Consider the following 17630-nt stretch of genomic DNA (forward strand, 5'->3'; position numbering starts at 1 on the left):
GAAATAAGAGGACAGGCTGCGGAACGCGGCGGATACGGGTCGTAGTTTCCGGGGGAATCGAACAGTGAGGTACTCGGGAGCAAATTCTGGACGGACCTGGGCGCCCCGGACCAGTGAGCTGCGGCTGCAACAGAAAAGGGCAACTGCTCAGCTATAGTCCACGCCCCCTTCCCGCTCCGGTGACAGTGTCTGCGGAAAGTCGCCTTTGTGATTTCTGGAGAGCACCGAGCGGGACGACGGCCGTCCAGCCGGGTCGTCGGTGCCAGGCGACAAAGAAAGGGTTTCCTGGTGGACCATCATCCCTTCCCTCTAGACAGCCCGCCCCGGGGGCCTGAAAATGCTTAGATCTACGTGGAATTTTCTGAAACGTCACAAAAAGAAATGCATCTTCTTGGGCACGGTCCTTGGAGGTGGGTGACAGCGTTCTTGGCAAGGCGCACTGGAAGAAGAGGGTGGGAGAGGGGTGTCTGTCTTCTAAAATAGAGGCGGAGAAACCACAGCTCAGGATTCGATCAACCATGAGACGGGGGATGGGGTGCAAAACCTCCAAGGTTCTTTAAAGAAAGTGAAGTCGCTCAGTCGTGTCCGATTCTTTGCGACCCCATGGACTGTAGCCTACCAGGCTCCTCCATCCATGGGGGTTTTCCAGGCAAGGGTACTGGAGTGGGTTGCCATTTCCTTCTCCAAGGCTCTTTACATCTCTGCAATTGTGAAATGTGTGCCCTTTGCCCTGGTACTGCCCCTTACTCTGTTTTTCGCCTTTTTCTCACTGCCTTTAGGATAACCCACCTCCGTGTTTGGGCGGTGGCGGGGGGAGGGGGGGCGGTTGTTTGTTTCTTGGGTTCTTTTCTCTCTCTCTCTTATTTTTCTTCTGTTTCAAGACACGTTCTCTTCCACATTTTTTTCTTATTCTCTTCTCTTGTTTTCCTATGAGATTCTTCGTTTCTATTTGCCACTCCCAGGACTTGATTTGGCATTCATCCTTCGCAGAAGTTTCACAGTATTCGAGGAGAGTAAACTAAAGCTTGCACTTCGAATCTTGTTTAAAGTTAAGTCGAATTTTTTGAAAACAGCACAGTTGTATTGAAGGACTGTGCTAGAAGGTATATGCTAGACAAAAAAAAACACAGATCAATATTTTAGCTCTGTTCCTGCTCTTTTAGAATACAAACTGTGTAGTAAACTAGGTAGTAAGAAAGTACTTGCAGGATGCTGGGCGAGCAGGATCTTCAAGACTGGGATGAATTCCCACCTAATTCACATAATTAAGTTACCCAGGCTGAGAGGAGATTTAGAAACAGATTAGATAACAATCTTGAGAGCCTTTTCTTCATAAGACAGTCATGTCCTAATGAGAGGAGACCTGAAGGAAAGAAGAAAATGTTTTGGGTGATACAGGAGAAAGAAATGCAGGAATGTGAAGAGGGAATTTTTAGCATTTGGGTTTTTTGAGAAATATTGTCACTAACTACATACTTTGGTTACAAAAGTAGTCAAAGGCAAAAGCAGCAGTTTCCCAAAGAATTTGGTTGTTTTTCTCTTACTATTGATTATATTTTATGGCTCCCAAACAATTTGAAATTGACAGTACTCTTAGCAATTCAGCTCTGTTGATTCTTGAAAATTTGAAACAGGCTTCTTGTTAATGAATCAAGGAGAGTGTTTTCCTTTTCTCTGAGGTCTATCACAACAACTCAGTAATGATCAAGTATAAATTTTTATGGCATTTGAAAAATTCTTTGCAGATAAAAATATTTTTCAGTGTTTTTATCCACTGATATCTAATGTATATTTAAACTGTGCTAAAACTACTGAGTCCACTTTATTTGTAGAAGCTAATGATTTGTGTGTGATGGAAGAAGTATAAATAGAATATTTTTGCCACGATTGAAGGAAAGAAAAATAGCATACTTCTTCAGATTTGTGGAACAACCTAACGGTGTATTAGAAATAATCATAAGAGAAGCAAAAGAGTACATTTACGAGATATACTTTTTTTTTTTTTTCCAAAAAATCTGTTGAGAGCTTTACAGGTACAGATTAAGAGGAAAGAGAAAGAAGAGGGTGAGGGGCAGGGGAAGAGTTCAGAGGAACAGGAAAAGAAAGTAATCCTAGTATTTTAGAGCAAAAAAGGATCTCAGTTTAAAAGGAAGAAGAGAGTAGATGACCGTGACTGGCATTTCTTTGAGCCTCATAGTCTTTCTTCTTCAAGGGATAGGTCTTATAACATGGTACATATCAGTCTAATTTGAGAAACATTTATCCCTTGCCTATAGTGTTGAAAGGTTTCCCTGGTAGCTCAGTCAGTAAAGATCTGCCTGCAATTCAGGAGATGCGGGTTTGATCCCTGGGTTAGGAAGATCCCCTGGAGAAGGAAATGGCAACCCACTCCAGTATTCTTGTCTGGAGAATCCCATGGACTGAGGAGCCTGGTAGACTGCAGTCCATGGGGTTGCAAGAGTCGGACAGGATTTACTGACTAAACCACCACCATAGTGTTGAAAGTAATATAATTGGAAATACAAGATTCACAGAGATTTTTAATAGTAATAGCTACCATTTTGGGGGTGCCCAGTGGGCCCTATATTAAGTTCTTCTGTTGAGTGGGGATGATGACAAGATAGCTATTGTTATCTGCATTCAAAAATATGGGAACCAGACTGCTAAGAATTTAAGAAACTTGCCAAGGATCCCAGAGTTCGTAACCGGGAAGCTAGAACTCAAACCCCAATGTGTTAGATCCAGAGCACATTCTCTTTCTACTCTGTGCCATTCTATCTTCATGAACTTTATGGTCTGAGAGGAATGAAAACAAATGACTTAGTTTGTTCCAGCTGGTATAACAAAATACCACAGACTGAGTGGCTTATAAATAACAGAAATTTATTTCTGACAGTTCTGCAGCCTGGAAGTCTAAGATCAGGGGGCAGACATGGCTTGGTGAGGGCCTGCTCCTGAGTTAGATCCTCACATAGCAAAAGGGTCTAGGGATCTCAGTGAAGTCCCTTTAATAAGAACATTAATCTCATTCCTGAGGGCTACACTCCCATGCCCTAAGCACTTCCCAAAGACTCCATCCTCCCAACACCATGGAATAGGGCCTTAGAATTTCCGCAGATGAATGTAGAGGAGATACAAACATTCAAACAATAGCAACAGGTATACAAAACAATAAGAGCTGAAAAAATGATATACATATAAAACTGGCAAATAGCATGTGCAGTTGGGAAAAAAATAATTAGGAAAAGGCTTCATGGAAGAAGTGGCACATTTTGATAGACTTGCAACTTAGGTAAGATATCAACATTTCTGCCCAAAACACTTGTCCATCCAATGATGGGGGAAAAAAAAACACCTCAGTTAAAAACTTTGAGTTATGGGCCTTCTTAAGTAGGAATTTGGATGACTAACTGCTTTAGACAAAGTCGTACAGTTTGATCAGTTTTAAGACTAGAACAATGGTTCTCAAACTTTTGGGCCTGAGGTCTCCTTTACACTTTTAAAAATTAAGGACTCTAAAGAGCTCTGTAAAGTTTATGTCTAATAATAATTGTTTCCATATTAAAAATTAAAACCAGAGTATTTTTGAAATAGTAATTATTTTTAAATGTCAATAGTAAATCTATCAAATATTAATGTAAATATTATTTTCAGGAAACAAGTGAGAAAAGTATCGTTGTTTTATATTTTTACAGATCTCTTTACTGTCTGGCTTATATCTCTTTCCACATTTAGTCAGCTGCAATACGCACCTGCAATGTAGTCTTTAGAAAACTCCACTGTACACTCACTCATACGAGAATGAGAATGAAAAAGGCAAAGAGCATTTGTGTTATTACAGAAATAATTTTTACTCACAGATGCCCTAAAAGGTTATTGTACACCTGCAGGAGTGCCCAAGCCACACTTTGAGAACCTCTGTGCTAGGTAACTCAGACAATAAAGAATCTGCCTGCAGTGCAGGAGACCTAGGAGACGCAGGTTTGATCCCTGGATTGGGAAGATGCCCTGGAGAAGGAAATGGCAACCCACCCCAGTGTTCTTGCCTGGAAATCCCATAAAGGAGCTTGGTGGGCTACAGTCCATGGGAACCCAAAGAGTCAGACACGCCTGAGCGAATAACACTTTCTCTTTTTTCTCTTTAATGCTAGCAAAAGTGTTGCAGAGAATGGCCAAATTCATATATATTCACTTGCTGATGTATAAAAATCTCAGAGCATTGACTTATAATTTATATCTTAATCCCTATAATGTCTTGGTCTCTTTAGTTTTTCATTTATTCATCCATTCATTCAACAAACATTTGAATGAGAGTTGACTAGCCTCACTGTTTTCGACTCAGGTGACACAGAGAAATAAGACTCAGTTTTTGACTTTGAGGAACTCATGGTGCATTCAGAAAGCAGAAATGGAAATAAACAAAAGTAGTGCAATCGTCGTATCAGAGTACCATGGTAGAGGAGGCTCTTGCATAGAGACCCTCCATAGAGACCCAGCATAGAGAGAGAGTCGTGTTCAGCAAGCCCCACTGAAGAATCAGCTGGAATCACAGCTACAAAGGAGAAGGGAACACGGGAAAGGGGATGTTCAGCAGCAAATATGTATTGAGTGTCAATTGTGTACCAACGTTATATAGTGGGGATGCATCATCATATAAGACAAAACATATAAGACAAATTGAATAGTCAGATTTAACTTTTAGCAAATCACTTTGCCTATAAAACCTGGATTGAAAAGGAGACCAGAAACAAAAGAGAATTAGGAAACTGTTAAACCAGTTCAAGAGCATTAATAATTGGGTCTGAATGAAAATAATGGTAAAAGGGTGGACTGAAGTGGCAAAATTTAGAAACTATTTCTGAAAAGAATCAATAGCAGGATTTGGTGGTCTTTTGGATGGGAGTAAAGTTAACAGATTATTTTCAAACTCTTATAGAAATTATTAACCTAATAAAATAGTTATATTGCAGAATTTTCATCCATGAAGATACTAAGCAATGATTTTAGAAAACCAAGTTTATGATAGATATAGAAGGGCTTCCCTTGTGACTTAGCTGGTAAAGAATCTGCCTGTATTGCGGGAGACCTGGGTTCAATCCCTGGATTAGGAAGATCCCCTGGAGAAGGGAAAGGCTACCCACTCCAGTATTAGTCTTGCCTGGAGAATTCCATGGACTGTATAGTCCACGGGATCACAAAGAGTCAGACACAACTGAGAGACTTTCACTTCACTTCATGATATAGAAAGACTAGAAGACATTTTGCTTTGCCATCCATATTCTGAAAGGAAACCTCAAAACATTTTACATTTATTTTTTGAGATATTTAATGAATTTTCATTATTTATAACTAAGTTATAACTAAAGAAGTTTTAAAGCTCGTATAATCCCAACCTTTCATTTTTAGGAAGAAATTTAAACCCAGAAAGATGGGACATGCTTAAAAGTTTCCTACCTAGTTGATGCCTCAGCTCTCAGTGTCTGTTCTCTTTCAGACCAGAATTCAAGCAGCAAGTCAGGTGTATAGATCCTGAGCTCCATATTTTAGGCGATGAATTCTCTGCCTTCATTCTTATTTCCCTAGGGAGTCAAATCTGACCCAAAAAAAAAAACCCCAGAAGTTATGAATTTTGAGAATGAGAAGCTGGATAAATTAGTCCTTGTGTAGAAACTTACTTCAGTGCTAATTCAAGGGAAAGAATGGATTATAGAATTTTACACTAACACTGTGTGCTAGTTTGCTAGGGCTGCCGTAGCAGAGTACCACATTCTGAGTGGCTTAAGCAAGATAAACTTATTGTCTCACAGCACTGGAGGTCAGAATTTATTCCATCTAAGGGCTATGAGAGAAGGATCTGTTTCAGGCCCCTCTCCTTGGCTAGTAGATAACTCTCTCCTCCCTGTGTCTTCATGTCATCTTCCCTCTACACATGTCTGTGTCCAGACTTCCCCTTTTTTGTAAGAACAGCAGTCATACTGGATCAGGCCCATCTAATAACCTTTTAACTTGATTATGGCTACAAAGACCCTATCTCCAAATAATGTTATTTCCTGGAATACTGGGGCTTCAACATGTTAATTGGGGGTAGGACACTCTTCAATCCATAACAATTTATTCTTTTAGCTTTAGTAACCATATACTCGTTACCAAATAGACAATACAGTTAGTTGAGCCTGAACAGTACAGGTTTGAACTGTGCTAGACCATTTATAGGGCGCGTCCCTGGTGGCTCAGCGGTAAAGAATCCTCCTGCAATGCAGGAGACACCGGATCAGTCCTTAGGCTGGGAAGATCCCCTGGAGAAGGAAATGGCAACCCACTCCGATATTCATGCTGGAAAAATACCATGGACAGAGGAGCCTGGTGGGCTACGGTCCATGGGGTTGTAAAGTGTCCAACACAGCTGAAGTGAGTGAACATGCATGCACGCAGGCAGGCCACTTATATGCAGACTTTTTTCAGTAAATACTGCAGCACTGCAGATCCTCAGCTGGTTGAACCCAAGGGCGCAGAACTGTGCAGGGGGCCCACTGTAAAGTTGCATGCAGATTTTCCACTGCTGGAGGGAGTGTTCTGCACTCCTAACCCTGGAGATGTTTAAAGGTCAACTGTAGTCCCTAAAGTACTTTTATCAGACACTCTTGAAAATTTAATGAAAGCAGTGGACCTTCTCCTCAGGAAAGCACATAGACCAATCAAATTTATTGTTACTCTAGAAAATTCTTAACTATTCAAGGGGTGTCATTGCAGCATTTCATTTTACACTATTGTTGTTTGAGGAATAATAATTTTACACGAAATTTTTAGCCATCAGGCAAATAAAAGCAATTCACTGAGAAGTTGTTATGTAAGAGTTGCCTGTCAAACAGTTACTTTGTGAAACGTAAGTCAGTTTCTTCATTCTTTTAGTATTATGGCACTGTCATCAGTTTATTGAGGCTGGATTATGAGAAGGGTAGCTCCGGAGCCATTTATATGAATTTTTATTTATTCTTTACAGATGAGTATAATACATTTATTTGTATACAAACAAAAGCAGTCACACTTTGTTTCTAATTATTTGTAGCACATGCTCTTTCACTCAGCTATGACTTTTAAGATATATAACATATCAGTTCATCTGTATTGCTGACATTAGTGAAAATAATTCAGGATATGTATTTACTTTGGTGTTCCTAGAGGACTATTTTCCCCACTGATGACAGATCAAATCCATTTATTGAACTCACATACAATCCTTATATTCTTCTTGTCATATTGAAGGCTACAGACAGTTGGAGGTAGGTGAGGATTAGTTACTTCCTACAACCTTGTTGCCAAGTTATTATGAAACAAATTTGGCACACATTAAAACATCTGTTAGCAAGCATAGATTAAAACAGTATCATTACTTGTTCTGTAAATTCATTGAAATCCCAGTGTCCTTTCTTGGTGCAGCAACAGAACCACACATAAAAGCTTTACTGGAAGCAAAGGCAACAATATTCTCGATGTAGGATTCTGTTGCCCTTTTGGTTAACTCTCTTGTCTAAGAATCCTTTGAACTATCTATTCCTAAAAGGTGAAGGACTTGCTGCTGCTGCTACTGCTAAGTCGCTTCAGTCGTGTCTGACTCTGTGCGACTCCAGAGATAGCAGCCCACCAGGCTCCCCTGTCCCTTGGATTCTCCAGGCAAGAACACTGGAGTGGGTTGTCATTTCCTTCTCCAATGCATGAAAGTGAAAAGTGAAAGTGAAGTCGCTCAGTTGTGTCTGACTCCCAGCGACCCCATGGACTGCAGCCTACCAGGCTCCTCCATCCATGGGATTTGCCAGGCAAGAGTACTGGAGTGGGTTGCCATTGCCTTCGAGATTAGTGTATTCTTGTTCAAATGAATATTACTATTACTAAAATGTTTTAGCTACCCAGTATCTTAAACATTTAATCTGTAAAAAGCCATTTCTGATATTTATTGTGCTTGGTAAAAGTTAGTTTACATACTTACACCTTGAAATGTGGCTTTTGACCAAATGCTAACTAACCATGCCAGAGTGTTCACTTTACCAGCCAGGACAATTGATTGCCCACAGGGTATGACCAAAATGTGCCCATTTATGTTACACTGTCTATACTAAAATGTGTTAAAGTACATTACAGGCACACGACCCCCCCTATATTTTTATACTATTATAAGTTAGGAATTTCTGTACCCTCTTCCCCCTCCCTTTTTCACCTAAGTTTCTAGTTTTCCATGTCTGCCTGACTACCTACCTTTCTTTTAGTCTTCCTTTAAAATTTTTTCTTATATTTTTAAAAATACTATATTTTGATTGAAGAAAACGTGGAAACCATAGAGAAGCAAGCAGAAGGAGAAAAAAATCACTCACTATCCCACTCTTCAGCAGTGATCATTGTTTAATATCTGTTAGAAATTAAAATCCATCTGTTACATGTATATCTACTTACATTAAAAAGCAAAACTTTCAGTATTTTATTTTATTGTCTAACTATATAACATGGTTATTTCCTTGAGTCATGAACTATTTAGCAATGTGGTTTTTAATAGCTGTAAGATTCCATTGTATGGCTAGGCCATAATGCATTTAAACAGTTCCCTTTTGTTGGACACTTAGAATATCTCCAGTTCACTATTAAAGGCATCACCTGACTTTGTAGACTTAATTCCTTTCTGTTTCTTCAGACAATCATCTCTATGTACCCATCTGCCATTGACTTTTAAAATACCAATCTCTTTTTCTTTTTTTTAGGTTGCAATTTGTATATTATTCTTTAGGTTTTTAAAAATTGTGATTTTTAGCTTTTCACTGATATACGCCCTATATTTGGAAAACTTGGGTTAAAAACACCGTTTGGAATTTTCAATACTCTAATAAACTGGATTAGTATAATAACTTGTTTTTGAAAATAATTTTAGGAGTATATATCCTGGGGAAATATGGACAGAAGAAAATCAGAGAAATACAAGAAAGGGAGGCTGCAGAATACATTGCCCAGGCACGACGACAGTATCATTTTGAAAGCAACCAGAGGACTTGCAATATGACAGGTAAGACAGAGAAATATTTATACATGTGTAAAGTTGCTTGATGATTTATATTAATTTACATATCTCCAGGAGCAAAGTTAGAGGAAAAGACAAAAATGACAAATCTAGCAAGTGTTTACATGATTTAACTGAAATACATAATTTAATGTGGATTCTAAAAATCAATGTAAATTAATAATGCAACATAAATGCTAGTTTATTCATTTTCTTTATTCATCCAGCAAATACTGGGGAAGCATAAGGTGAGCAACTGAAGAAAAAAAGACCTGACATTCAGAGTTTATATGCTGAAGTGAGGTGAAGTCGCTCAGTCGTGTCTGACTCTTTGCGACCCCATGGACTGTAGCCTACAAGGCTCCTCTGTCCATGGAATTTTCCAGACAAGAGTACTGGAGTGGGTTGCCATTTCCTTCTCCAGGGGGTCTTCCCGAGCCAGGCGTTGAACCTGGGTCGCCTGCATTGCAAGCAGACACTTTACCATACCGTCTGAGCCACCAGGGAAACCCGTTTATATGCTAGTGGGAGAAAATGATGATAAACACCAGGTAAATAGCTTTAAGCAGTGGTAACTGTTTATAAGGAGAATGAGCTGGGTGAGGGATGGGGATGCTCTTTAAGGTAGGGCAGCCAGTAGAATCTTTACCTCTAAGGAGAAATGAAGTGGGACAATGGAAAGAGCCCTGCAGAATGCCTGAGGTGGAAACAAGCTGCTAAGTCGCTTCAGTCGTGTCCGACTCTGTGCGGCCCCATAGACGGCAGCCCACCAGGCTGCCCCGTCCCTGGGATTCTCCAGGCAAGAACAGTGGAGTGGGTTGCCATTTCCTTCTCCAATGCGTGAAAAGTGAAAGTGAAGTCGCTCCGCCGTGTCCGACTCTTAGCGACCCCGTGGACTGCAGCCTACCAGGCTCCTCCATCCATGGGATTTTCCAGGCAAGAGTACTGGAGTGGGGTGCCATTGCCTTCTCCGGAAACAAGCTTGGCTATTCTCATATTTGAGAAACAGCAGAAAGGCTATATAGCTAGACTAGCACGAGCAATGGGAGAAGTGTGATAAGAGATGAGGTTGCAGGAGTGCCCTGACCCTGATGCCCTCTGGCCATGTCGGCCATAGTCAAGACTCCTAAGTTTCTTACAATTACAGAGGCACCTGCAGAACTGTCAGTCTAGCACAGTAGTATACATTCAGCCAGGTGAATCAGTGGGAATAGTTTAATCTCCAGAGCTAGAAACCTCCTGGAAGGATGCTATCACAAAATCAGCTGCCCGTATTTGAAGAAGGCAAGGTGTTGTGATACATTTTTCTTAACTCCTTGAAGAATTAGTCCTCAAATCCATGTCAAACTTGTTTTCCTTTTTTTGTTGTTGAAAGTTTAATCCTTCCATTTCTTTCAAGAACAACTAATTTAGAAAAAAATTTATAAAGGTAGGTTCTTTTTGTTCAATTTTAAAAGTACAATTTTTTTTCAAGGTTGGGAGAACTTTATTTTTAGTTTAGTCTTATTTGCCAGATAAAGAGACTGGAATTAAGGTTAAAAGACACATTTAGTTGTGGCTATAGTATGGTTTTTAATGTTTGAAATAATAATATTTCAGTCTATAAAGAAAAAATTAATCACAAATGCTATATAAAATGGCAACTCAGATAAGGTACAATAAGAGCACAGTTTCAAGGTGGAGGCAGTTCTGGTTCCATTCCTAGTTTTGCTTGTGATGTCTGTGTGTCTTTGGGAAAATCTAAATGTAGTTCTTTTTCTATAAAATGATCATCATAAAACGTACTTCATAAATATTTTATGAGGAAGTGATAAGATAATTTATATAAACTACTTGATATGTAATAAATGCTCAGTAATGAACAACTTTTTGAAAATTATGTATTTCTTTGAATCAGTATTTAGTTTTCAACATAGTGGTACTACCAAGGGCATTTTAATGAATTTTTAGAGAATAAGAATGGTCCATTTTTCCTTTCCTGTTTTTTTAAGGAAAAAAAAAATCTCATCTCTTGAATGAGAGATTCTTTAAATTCTGTAGTGCTTTACAATTTTCAGAAGTTTCACACACATAATTTCATATAATCCCATAATAACCCTTCCCCCCCACCACTGTTATAATGTCCCTCCTCCCCTTCCCTCTCTCCACTGGTAATGACTAATTTAAGAATAGTTCATTTCTAGTTATTACTCAAATTTTTAAAAACTGGGAAAAGCTAACTTCTGGGGTCTGAAAATACATCTCAGTTTAACGTGGACCCTTATGTCAATTTAACTGCTCTGAGAAGCACAGCTCAAATGCAGTTAGATGTAAAGGAGACTGATTGGGAGGACACCCCTGCAGAATGAAAGGCAGGGAGCAGAAACTATGAAGGAGAGCCTTCAGCCCGCAGTGCAGGTGTGATACTGTGACTAGAATGGGCAAAGGAAGGAAGGTTGGGTAAGAAGAGACTCTGACAACAGCACAGTTCTAAGAAATCTTGGCAGGCCAGTTGGGAGTCCCGAAGCCTAAGAGTTCTGGTAGAGGAGTCCCTCAGAAGTGGCCCTGTTTTTGTATCCTCACTAAGTAACTGTCCCCGTCTGGGAGCAGTTCAGATCCAGAGACGTGGCAGCTAGAGCTGTCAGTCAATTATGGCTCCTCCCAGCAGAAAATGTGTGGGTAGCACATTTCCATGACCATCACACCCGTCAGATGAATAAATAGCTGATATAAGGCAGTTAAAACTAAAATATGGTGCTAAAAGCCAAAATATAGGTTCACTGAAAAAATTTCCAAATTAGCTTTCTGATATGTATTGATAATGGGGTTACAAATCATATAATTAAATTTCTATTCTTTTGCGTAAGAGGTAACGAACCTACTAGAAAAATTTAGTGCTTTTATGTAAATATAATCAGTTTTTTAACATAAGAAGTTGGTCCTAGTTTGAAAGATCGCATCTAGTGGAATGCCTCTGTACCCTGCCCATTGACTTTATCATGTTCATGATTTTTATTAAAGATTTGGAAAGAATGCCTATTAAATTACACATGACACAATGCTTGGATGTGTAACTGACACTACAAATGAAGTTTTGGAATACAGAATAGTCTAGTCCCATTTAAGTGATAGACTGGGATAAAAGAATTGTTCTGCATTAAAAGTCAATTGTACTGAGTCAGGATTATCCAAACTTGCTTAGAAGCAGGATGTATGGGAAAAGAGTGGGAATTCTAGGTGAGCATAAGCTTATTATGAACAGAGTAGGATATGACTTCTGGAAATACTGATTTAATCTTAGACTACAGGAGTAAAGTCTGTTCAGCTCAAAGGTGGTTATAACATGCTCTGTGGTAGTTAGAGCACAAGTCCCTTTCTGCCTCTCGCATGTTGAGAAGATACAAACCGGAATGTGCCAGAAGCCAAATAAGTATAATATTACAAAGAGCTAACAGTTGCTGAGCATTTCCACGTGTGAAGAAGCAGTGTTCTAAATGCCTTTATCCTTCACCCTTACAGCAGTCCTGTACGGTAGATCCACTGTCACCCTCAGTTAACAGATGAGGAAACTGAGGCATGGGGTTAAATGATTTGTGGTTGCACTAGGGGAGTTTATCATGGAGGCTGGATGGCTAAAACAAGCCATGAAAGCTGTATTCAACTCAATACAGAAACATATTTGTTCAGTGTTAGTACAGATGGCTGGAAGAGAAGAATAGCCTTGTCTTTATAGTTGAATATGCTCAAGTGGAAAGTCAGGAGCTCTTATCTCTCCTGAGATAAGAGAGTTACTGAAGAGATTTTTCTTAAATCATGCCATCATACCACATAATCTTTAAAGTTTGCTACTAACCGCATTTCCTAAATGTAGGACTCTAGCAGTACTTTTTCTTGGTAGGATAAAATATCATGCTTAGGATAGATATATATACCATGGACACTAAGAAACCACATTTTACATTGACTCTGAGCTCCTGCTATTGCTAGTGGTCTCAGTAACTTAGGTGATTTAATCATGGACCTTGAGGAAATATGCTGAAGCAACACAGTGCTGCGCTGAAGTAAAGGATTAGAGTAGGCCAGAAGCTGAACTTCCTACAGAAAAAAATTAACGTGGATTTCATAGTTAATGTCCTGCCTAGTCAAGAAGTACAAATCATACACTAAAGTTTTCCCTGTTAGAATATGGCATTTGTAATCTCTGATTTTTTTTATATGGTTATCATTGCTTCTTTAGTGTTAGACATTCACTTTAAATTTATGTGTTCACACTTCTACAACATTTCTTACACGATGCTTGGAGCCATAAATAAACTTTCATAAATTAACATGCAGTTTCTTTTCATTGAGTATTACATCTTATTTTATCTTCATGTTGGTATTATGAAGTTAACAGGCAGTAGCCATTGTCAAAACCAAAACCACAGCTCAGCAGTTCTGAGTTTCTATTAATAGCCCGATGCGCTTTTGTCTAGGTTATAACAAATGCCTGCGCTTTGTGGTGGGGGTTGGTGGTTCAGTCGCTAAGTCATGTCTGACTCTTGTGACCCCATGGACTGACTGTAGCCCGCCAGTCTCCTCTGTCCATGGGATTTTCCAGGCAAGAATACTGGAGTGGGTTGACATTTCCTTCTGCAGGAGATCTTCCTGACCCAGGGATCGAACTCAGGTCACCTGCATTGCAGGCACTCTCCTGCATTGCAGGCAGATTTTTTACCAACTGAGCTACCAGGGAAGCCCACTGCTGTGTAGTAATTTTAATAACTAAATGTTTTCTAAAATTAGAAATAAAATGTGAAGCAAAAGCTAAAGATAAAAGATCATTTTATTAAATCAGAAATAAACATTTTTTGTAAAAGATCTGCAAAAATAAAGAATTATCCATAGTCCATAGGTCAAAGACCAACACTGTTAAGATTTGGGAATTAATTCTTCCCATTTTTTCTTCTATATGTACTTGTGATCATAATAGATATATGCATAATTTTGCTTCGTGTGAGCAGGTAAGTGATTCATTAGTATGTAACTAGTTTTTATTATTAAAAATTTAGTTGAAAACTCCAGCCTCCACCCTCCCTCCTGACACTCATTATTTGCCAGCTCTGTCATGTAGCCCAAAACAGTATGCGTTTCTCGGTGAAGGCAGTCCTGTCACTCGTGAACTTTCTGATTTTCTGTTTATATTACAGTGCTGTCCATGCTCCCAACACTGAGAGAGGCCTTGATGCAGCAACTCAACTCTGAGAGCCTTACAGCTCTGCTGAAAACCAGGTAAACGCAAGTTAATTGTGCAACACGCTGAGAGTTTATAGACTGTACCTGAAATACTTTTCAAAAGTCTTTAATTTCCTTATTTTCCTGTCTAATTAAAGCTTAAGATAAATAGACACACTTAGAAAAAAATATTTACTAACAATATCATTGAATTCATACTTTGTCCGTTTGTTTATGCTCTACCTTGAAGGTGACAGTATTTGTGTGTATTCTGGTTTTCATGTGAAGAGGTCTTCTGTCACTTTGATATTTATTCAGAAATATAATTTTGAGTACTTATTGAATGTGCTGCTGAACCAGATGTTGTGAAGCTGCCAGTTATGTTAAATATTGTGTCTCTTAAAGAGTTTATGGTGTAATAGATAAAGCATGTGAGCATACATTTTAAATAAATATGGCATATGAACTTACATTTTATATGATTAATAAGATGAAGTACAAATAAAACATGAACGTATGATAATGATTTATCATACCAAGACAGTGTACTGTGTACACTGTTTCAGGCCCTTATATATGGAGGATAATATGTATTATTTTTGTTTAGTTGCTAAGTTGTATCTGACTTTTTTTGCAACCACATGACTGTAGTCCACCAGGCTCCCCTGTCTATGGGACTTCCTGGGCAAGAATACTGGAGTGAGTTGCCATTTCCTTCTCCATGAATCTGCCTGATCCAGGGATCAAACCCATGTCTCCTGCATTGGCAGGCAGATTACCACTGAGCCACCTGGGAAACCCATAGTGTGTATTGGAATACTGTAATTTAGTGTGATGCTGTGTTAATTTAAAAAGATTTCCAGAAGGAAATGCTTCTTCCTTTAATGGACAAGAAGAGGGTAGGGGCGAGGAGTGGGGAAAGGTTTCACTTGAATGTATTTTAATCATTGGGGCCTTAGCAAAAAATATTCACCTGCCTTGTAACCATCCTCCAGTAGGCAGGGGATAGAAGGTGCTCTTTCTGGACTGTCTCTCTGTGCCAGGCCCAGTGCTGGATACATTACTCCCAGCTAATTTCCACAATACCCTTGTGAGGCAGATAGTATCTATCATCTGCACGTTGCAAATAGGAATTTAGTGTTCATGCAGAGGACACAGCAAGCTGGAAAGTTCCTTTGAAAACATTTTCTATAATCAAGTCATACCTTCCAAAATAACAATGGATTTGTGTACTCAGGTACACAAATGGATTTGTATACAATAGATTTGTGTAGTGTTTTTGGAGAGTGTAAATTGTAATTTTTTAATTGGAAAACATACACAGCTTGGAATGGATTTAAGGCAAATTGTGTCATAAGCAGTTTTTAAAGGGTTAAAACAAAGTTTAAAAATCAAATAACAATAAAAGAAAATGTTTCCCCCCCAAAAAAGTGTGAGTTCCTGGATAATACACCCATTTTGCAATAGTGCAATTACATATTACTGACTGTCCCATAGTCCACGCAGTTACAATTCTGCTCATCAACATCTTGCTGACAGTTCCTAGAGATAACTATTTTAGAAAAGGTAGAACCTGGATGTTCTCTTCTTCAACCAATTGATCAGATTTTTAAATCTGATTGAAGTATAATGCTAACAATACAAATTTTTTCCCTAACTTCATGATTCTTAGAGATTGACACACTTTTACTACTTATGGATGTAGGGTTTAATTTATAAATTAGTTCATATAGTTATATAAAGAAGAAGCGTACAAGCAGATTGCTCCCAGTAAAATAAATACTTAATTACCTGTATGCACATAAGGAAGAGATACAAAAATAGGCTTTAATTGCCTTAAATTTTAGTCTTATTGGGGAGACAAGACAAATGAAATAAGTGAATACACTGTATTAAAAGCAGCATATCAGTAGCAACAAACACAGTAAGTAGCAACAAACACAGTGGCCTTCTTTCTTGGTGATTAAACATAGGATTCAAGATAATTAAGATAAGGTCTCTGTCCCTTTAAGACCTTGTCATCCAAAGGAGGAATTAGATGAAATAAATGGTCATAATTCAAGACATATTGTGGTAAGTCTGTGTTAAAAAGTAAAAGCAAAATGTGGGAAGAAAACGTGAGAGGCTAGAGAGCAAAGGGATTAATTCTGATGGGTAAAACCTGAGCAGCTTTAAAGAAAAGGCATGAGCCCTCTTTTCTTCACACAGAGAGGAGAATTCTTGGAAGGATAAGATGGACAACAGTTCTCCTCATTGCCTGTTTCCTCTTTAAATATTTTCGTGTTATTTTTTCTTACCTTTCTTTTGATTCGAAATTGTTATATTCATTTGGGGTCAATGAAGTTTCAGTGGCAAAGAATCTTAAACATCCTTCATTACAAGAGAGGCAGAACACTTAGGATTAGTTTAATTCTTAATTTGGTAATATATTTTGGTAACATTAAAGAGCCTGGTCATATTTAACTTGGAGTTGATTTCCATTAGACAATCATTTGATAGGAATCTTGGCATAGAAAGTACCCTTTACATAGGTTTGGAATTAGAATCTTTTAAAAAGATGAGGTAAATTTTTTTCTCATTTTTTGTGAATACATACATTAAAAATGATCACCAAAACCAAGCTAATTAATATATCCATCACTTCACATAGTTACCATTTTTTTAACGTGTGGTGAGAACACATAAGATTTTTTTCTCAGGAAATTCCAAGTATACAAAAGCATTATTAACTGTATTCACCATGCTATACATTAGGTCTCATCTCAATTAAATCTTCCTGGGTAGCTCAAATGGTAAAGAATCTGCCCTCAATGTGGGAGACCTGAATTCAGTCCTTGGATCGGGAAGATCCTCTGGAGAAGGGCATGGTGACCCACTCCAGTATTCTTGCCTGGAGAATTCCATGGACAGAGGAGCCTGGTGGGCTCCAGTCCATGTGGTCGCACAGAGTCGGACACAACTGAGTGACTACCAATTTCACTTTCACCTAAATCTACTTTTAAGCCTGTTAGCAGTGAATGTCAAAATGAAGAAATGTCCTGTGTGGCTATAATTCTGTCCTGTCCCACCAAAATCATGCCAGCTAAGTACAGTTTCAAGACAGATAAGCTTAATTTGCCTTTCCATGCTGCTGCTGCTGCTCAGTAGCTTCAGTCGTGTCCGACTCTGTGCCACCCCAGAGACGGCAGCCCACCAGGATCCCCTGTCCCTGGGATTCTCCAGGCAAGAACACTGGAGTGGGTTGCCATAGCCAGCTGCTATTGAGTACTTCCTGTATTAAAATTTTGGAACTGCTATTTTCTTATTTCATTTAGAATTTCGGTAAGAATCACTTTGAGATTTATCTTAGGCAACATTCAAGAGATGTGATTTAACTGCATTAAAATACCTAATCCTT

At 38.8% G+C, this 17630-nt stretch overlaps 1 protein-coding gene across 1 annotated transcript in view; it reads left to right on the forward strand.

The window, feature by feature from the left end:
- Window positions 1-176: 176 nt before the first annotated feature.
- Window positions 177-17630, forward strand: part of PEX3 (peroxisomal biogenesis factor 3) — a 31714-nt gene continuing 14260 nt past the window's right edge. Inside the window, exons 1-3 of the mRNA XM_068985246.1 lie at window positions 177-410; window positions 8915-9046; window positions 14209-14290. Coding sequence (XP_068841347.1) covers window positions 338-410; window positions 8915-9046; window positions 14209-14290 — 287 coding nt within the window. The 5' untranslated portion in view covers window positions 177-337. The remainder of the gene's footprint in view (window positions 411-8914; window positions 9047-14208; window positions 14291-17630) is intronic.

Source organism: Capricornis sumatraensis, chromosome 13 (assembly GCF_032405125.1).
Source record: "Capricornis sumatraensis isolate serow.1 chromosome 13, serow.2, whole genome shotgun sequence".
Lineage (NCBI taxonomy): Eukaryota > Metazoa > Chordata > Mammalia > Artiodactyla > Bovidae > Capricornis > Capricornis sumatraensis.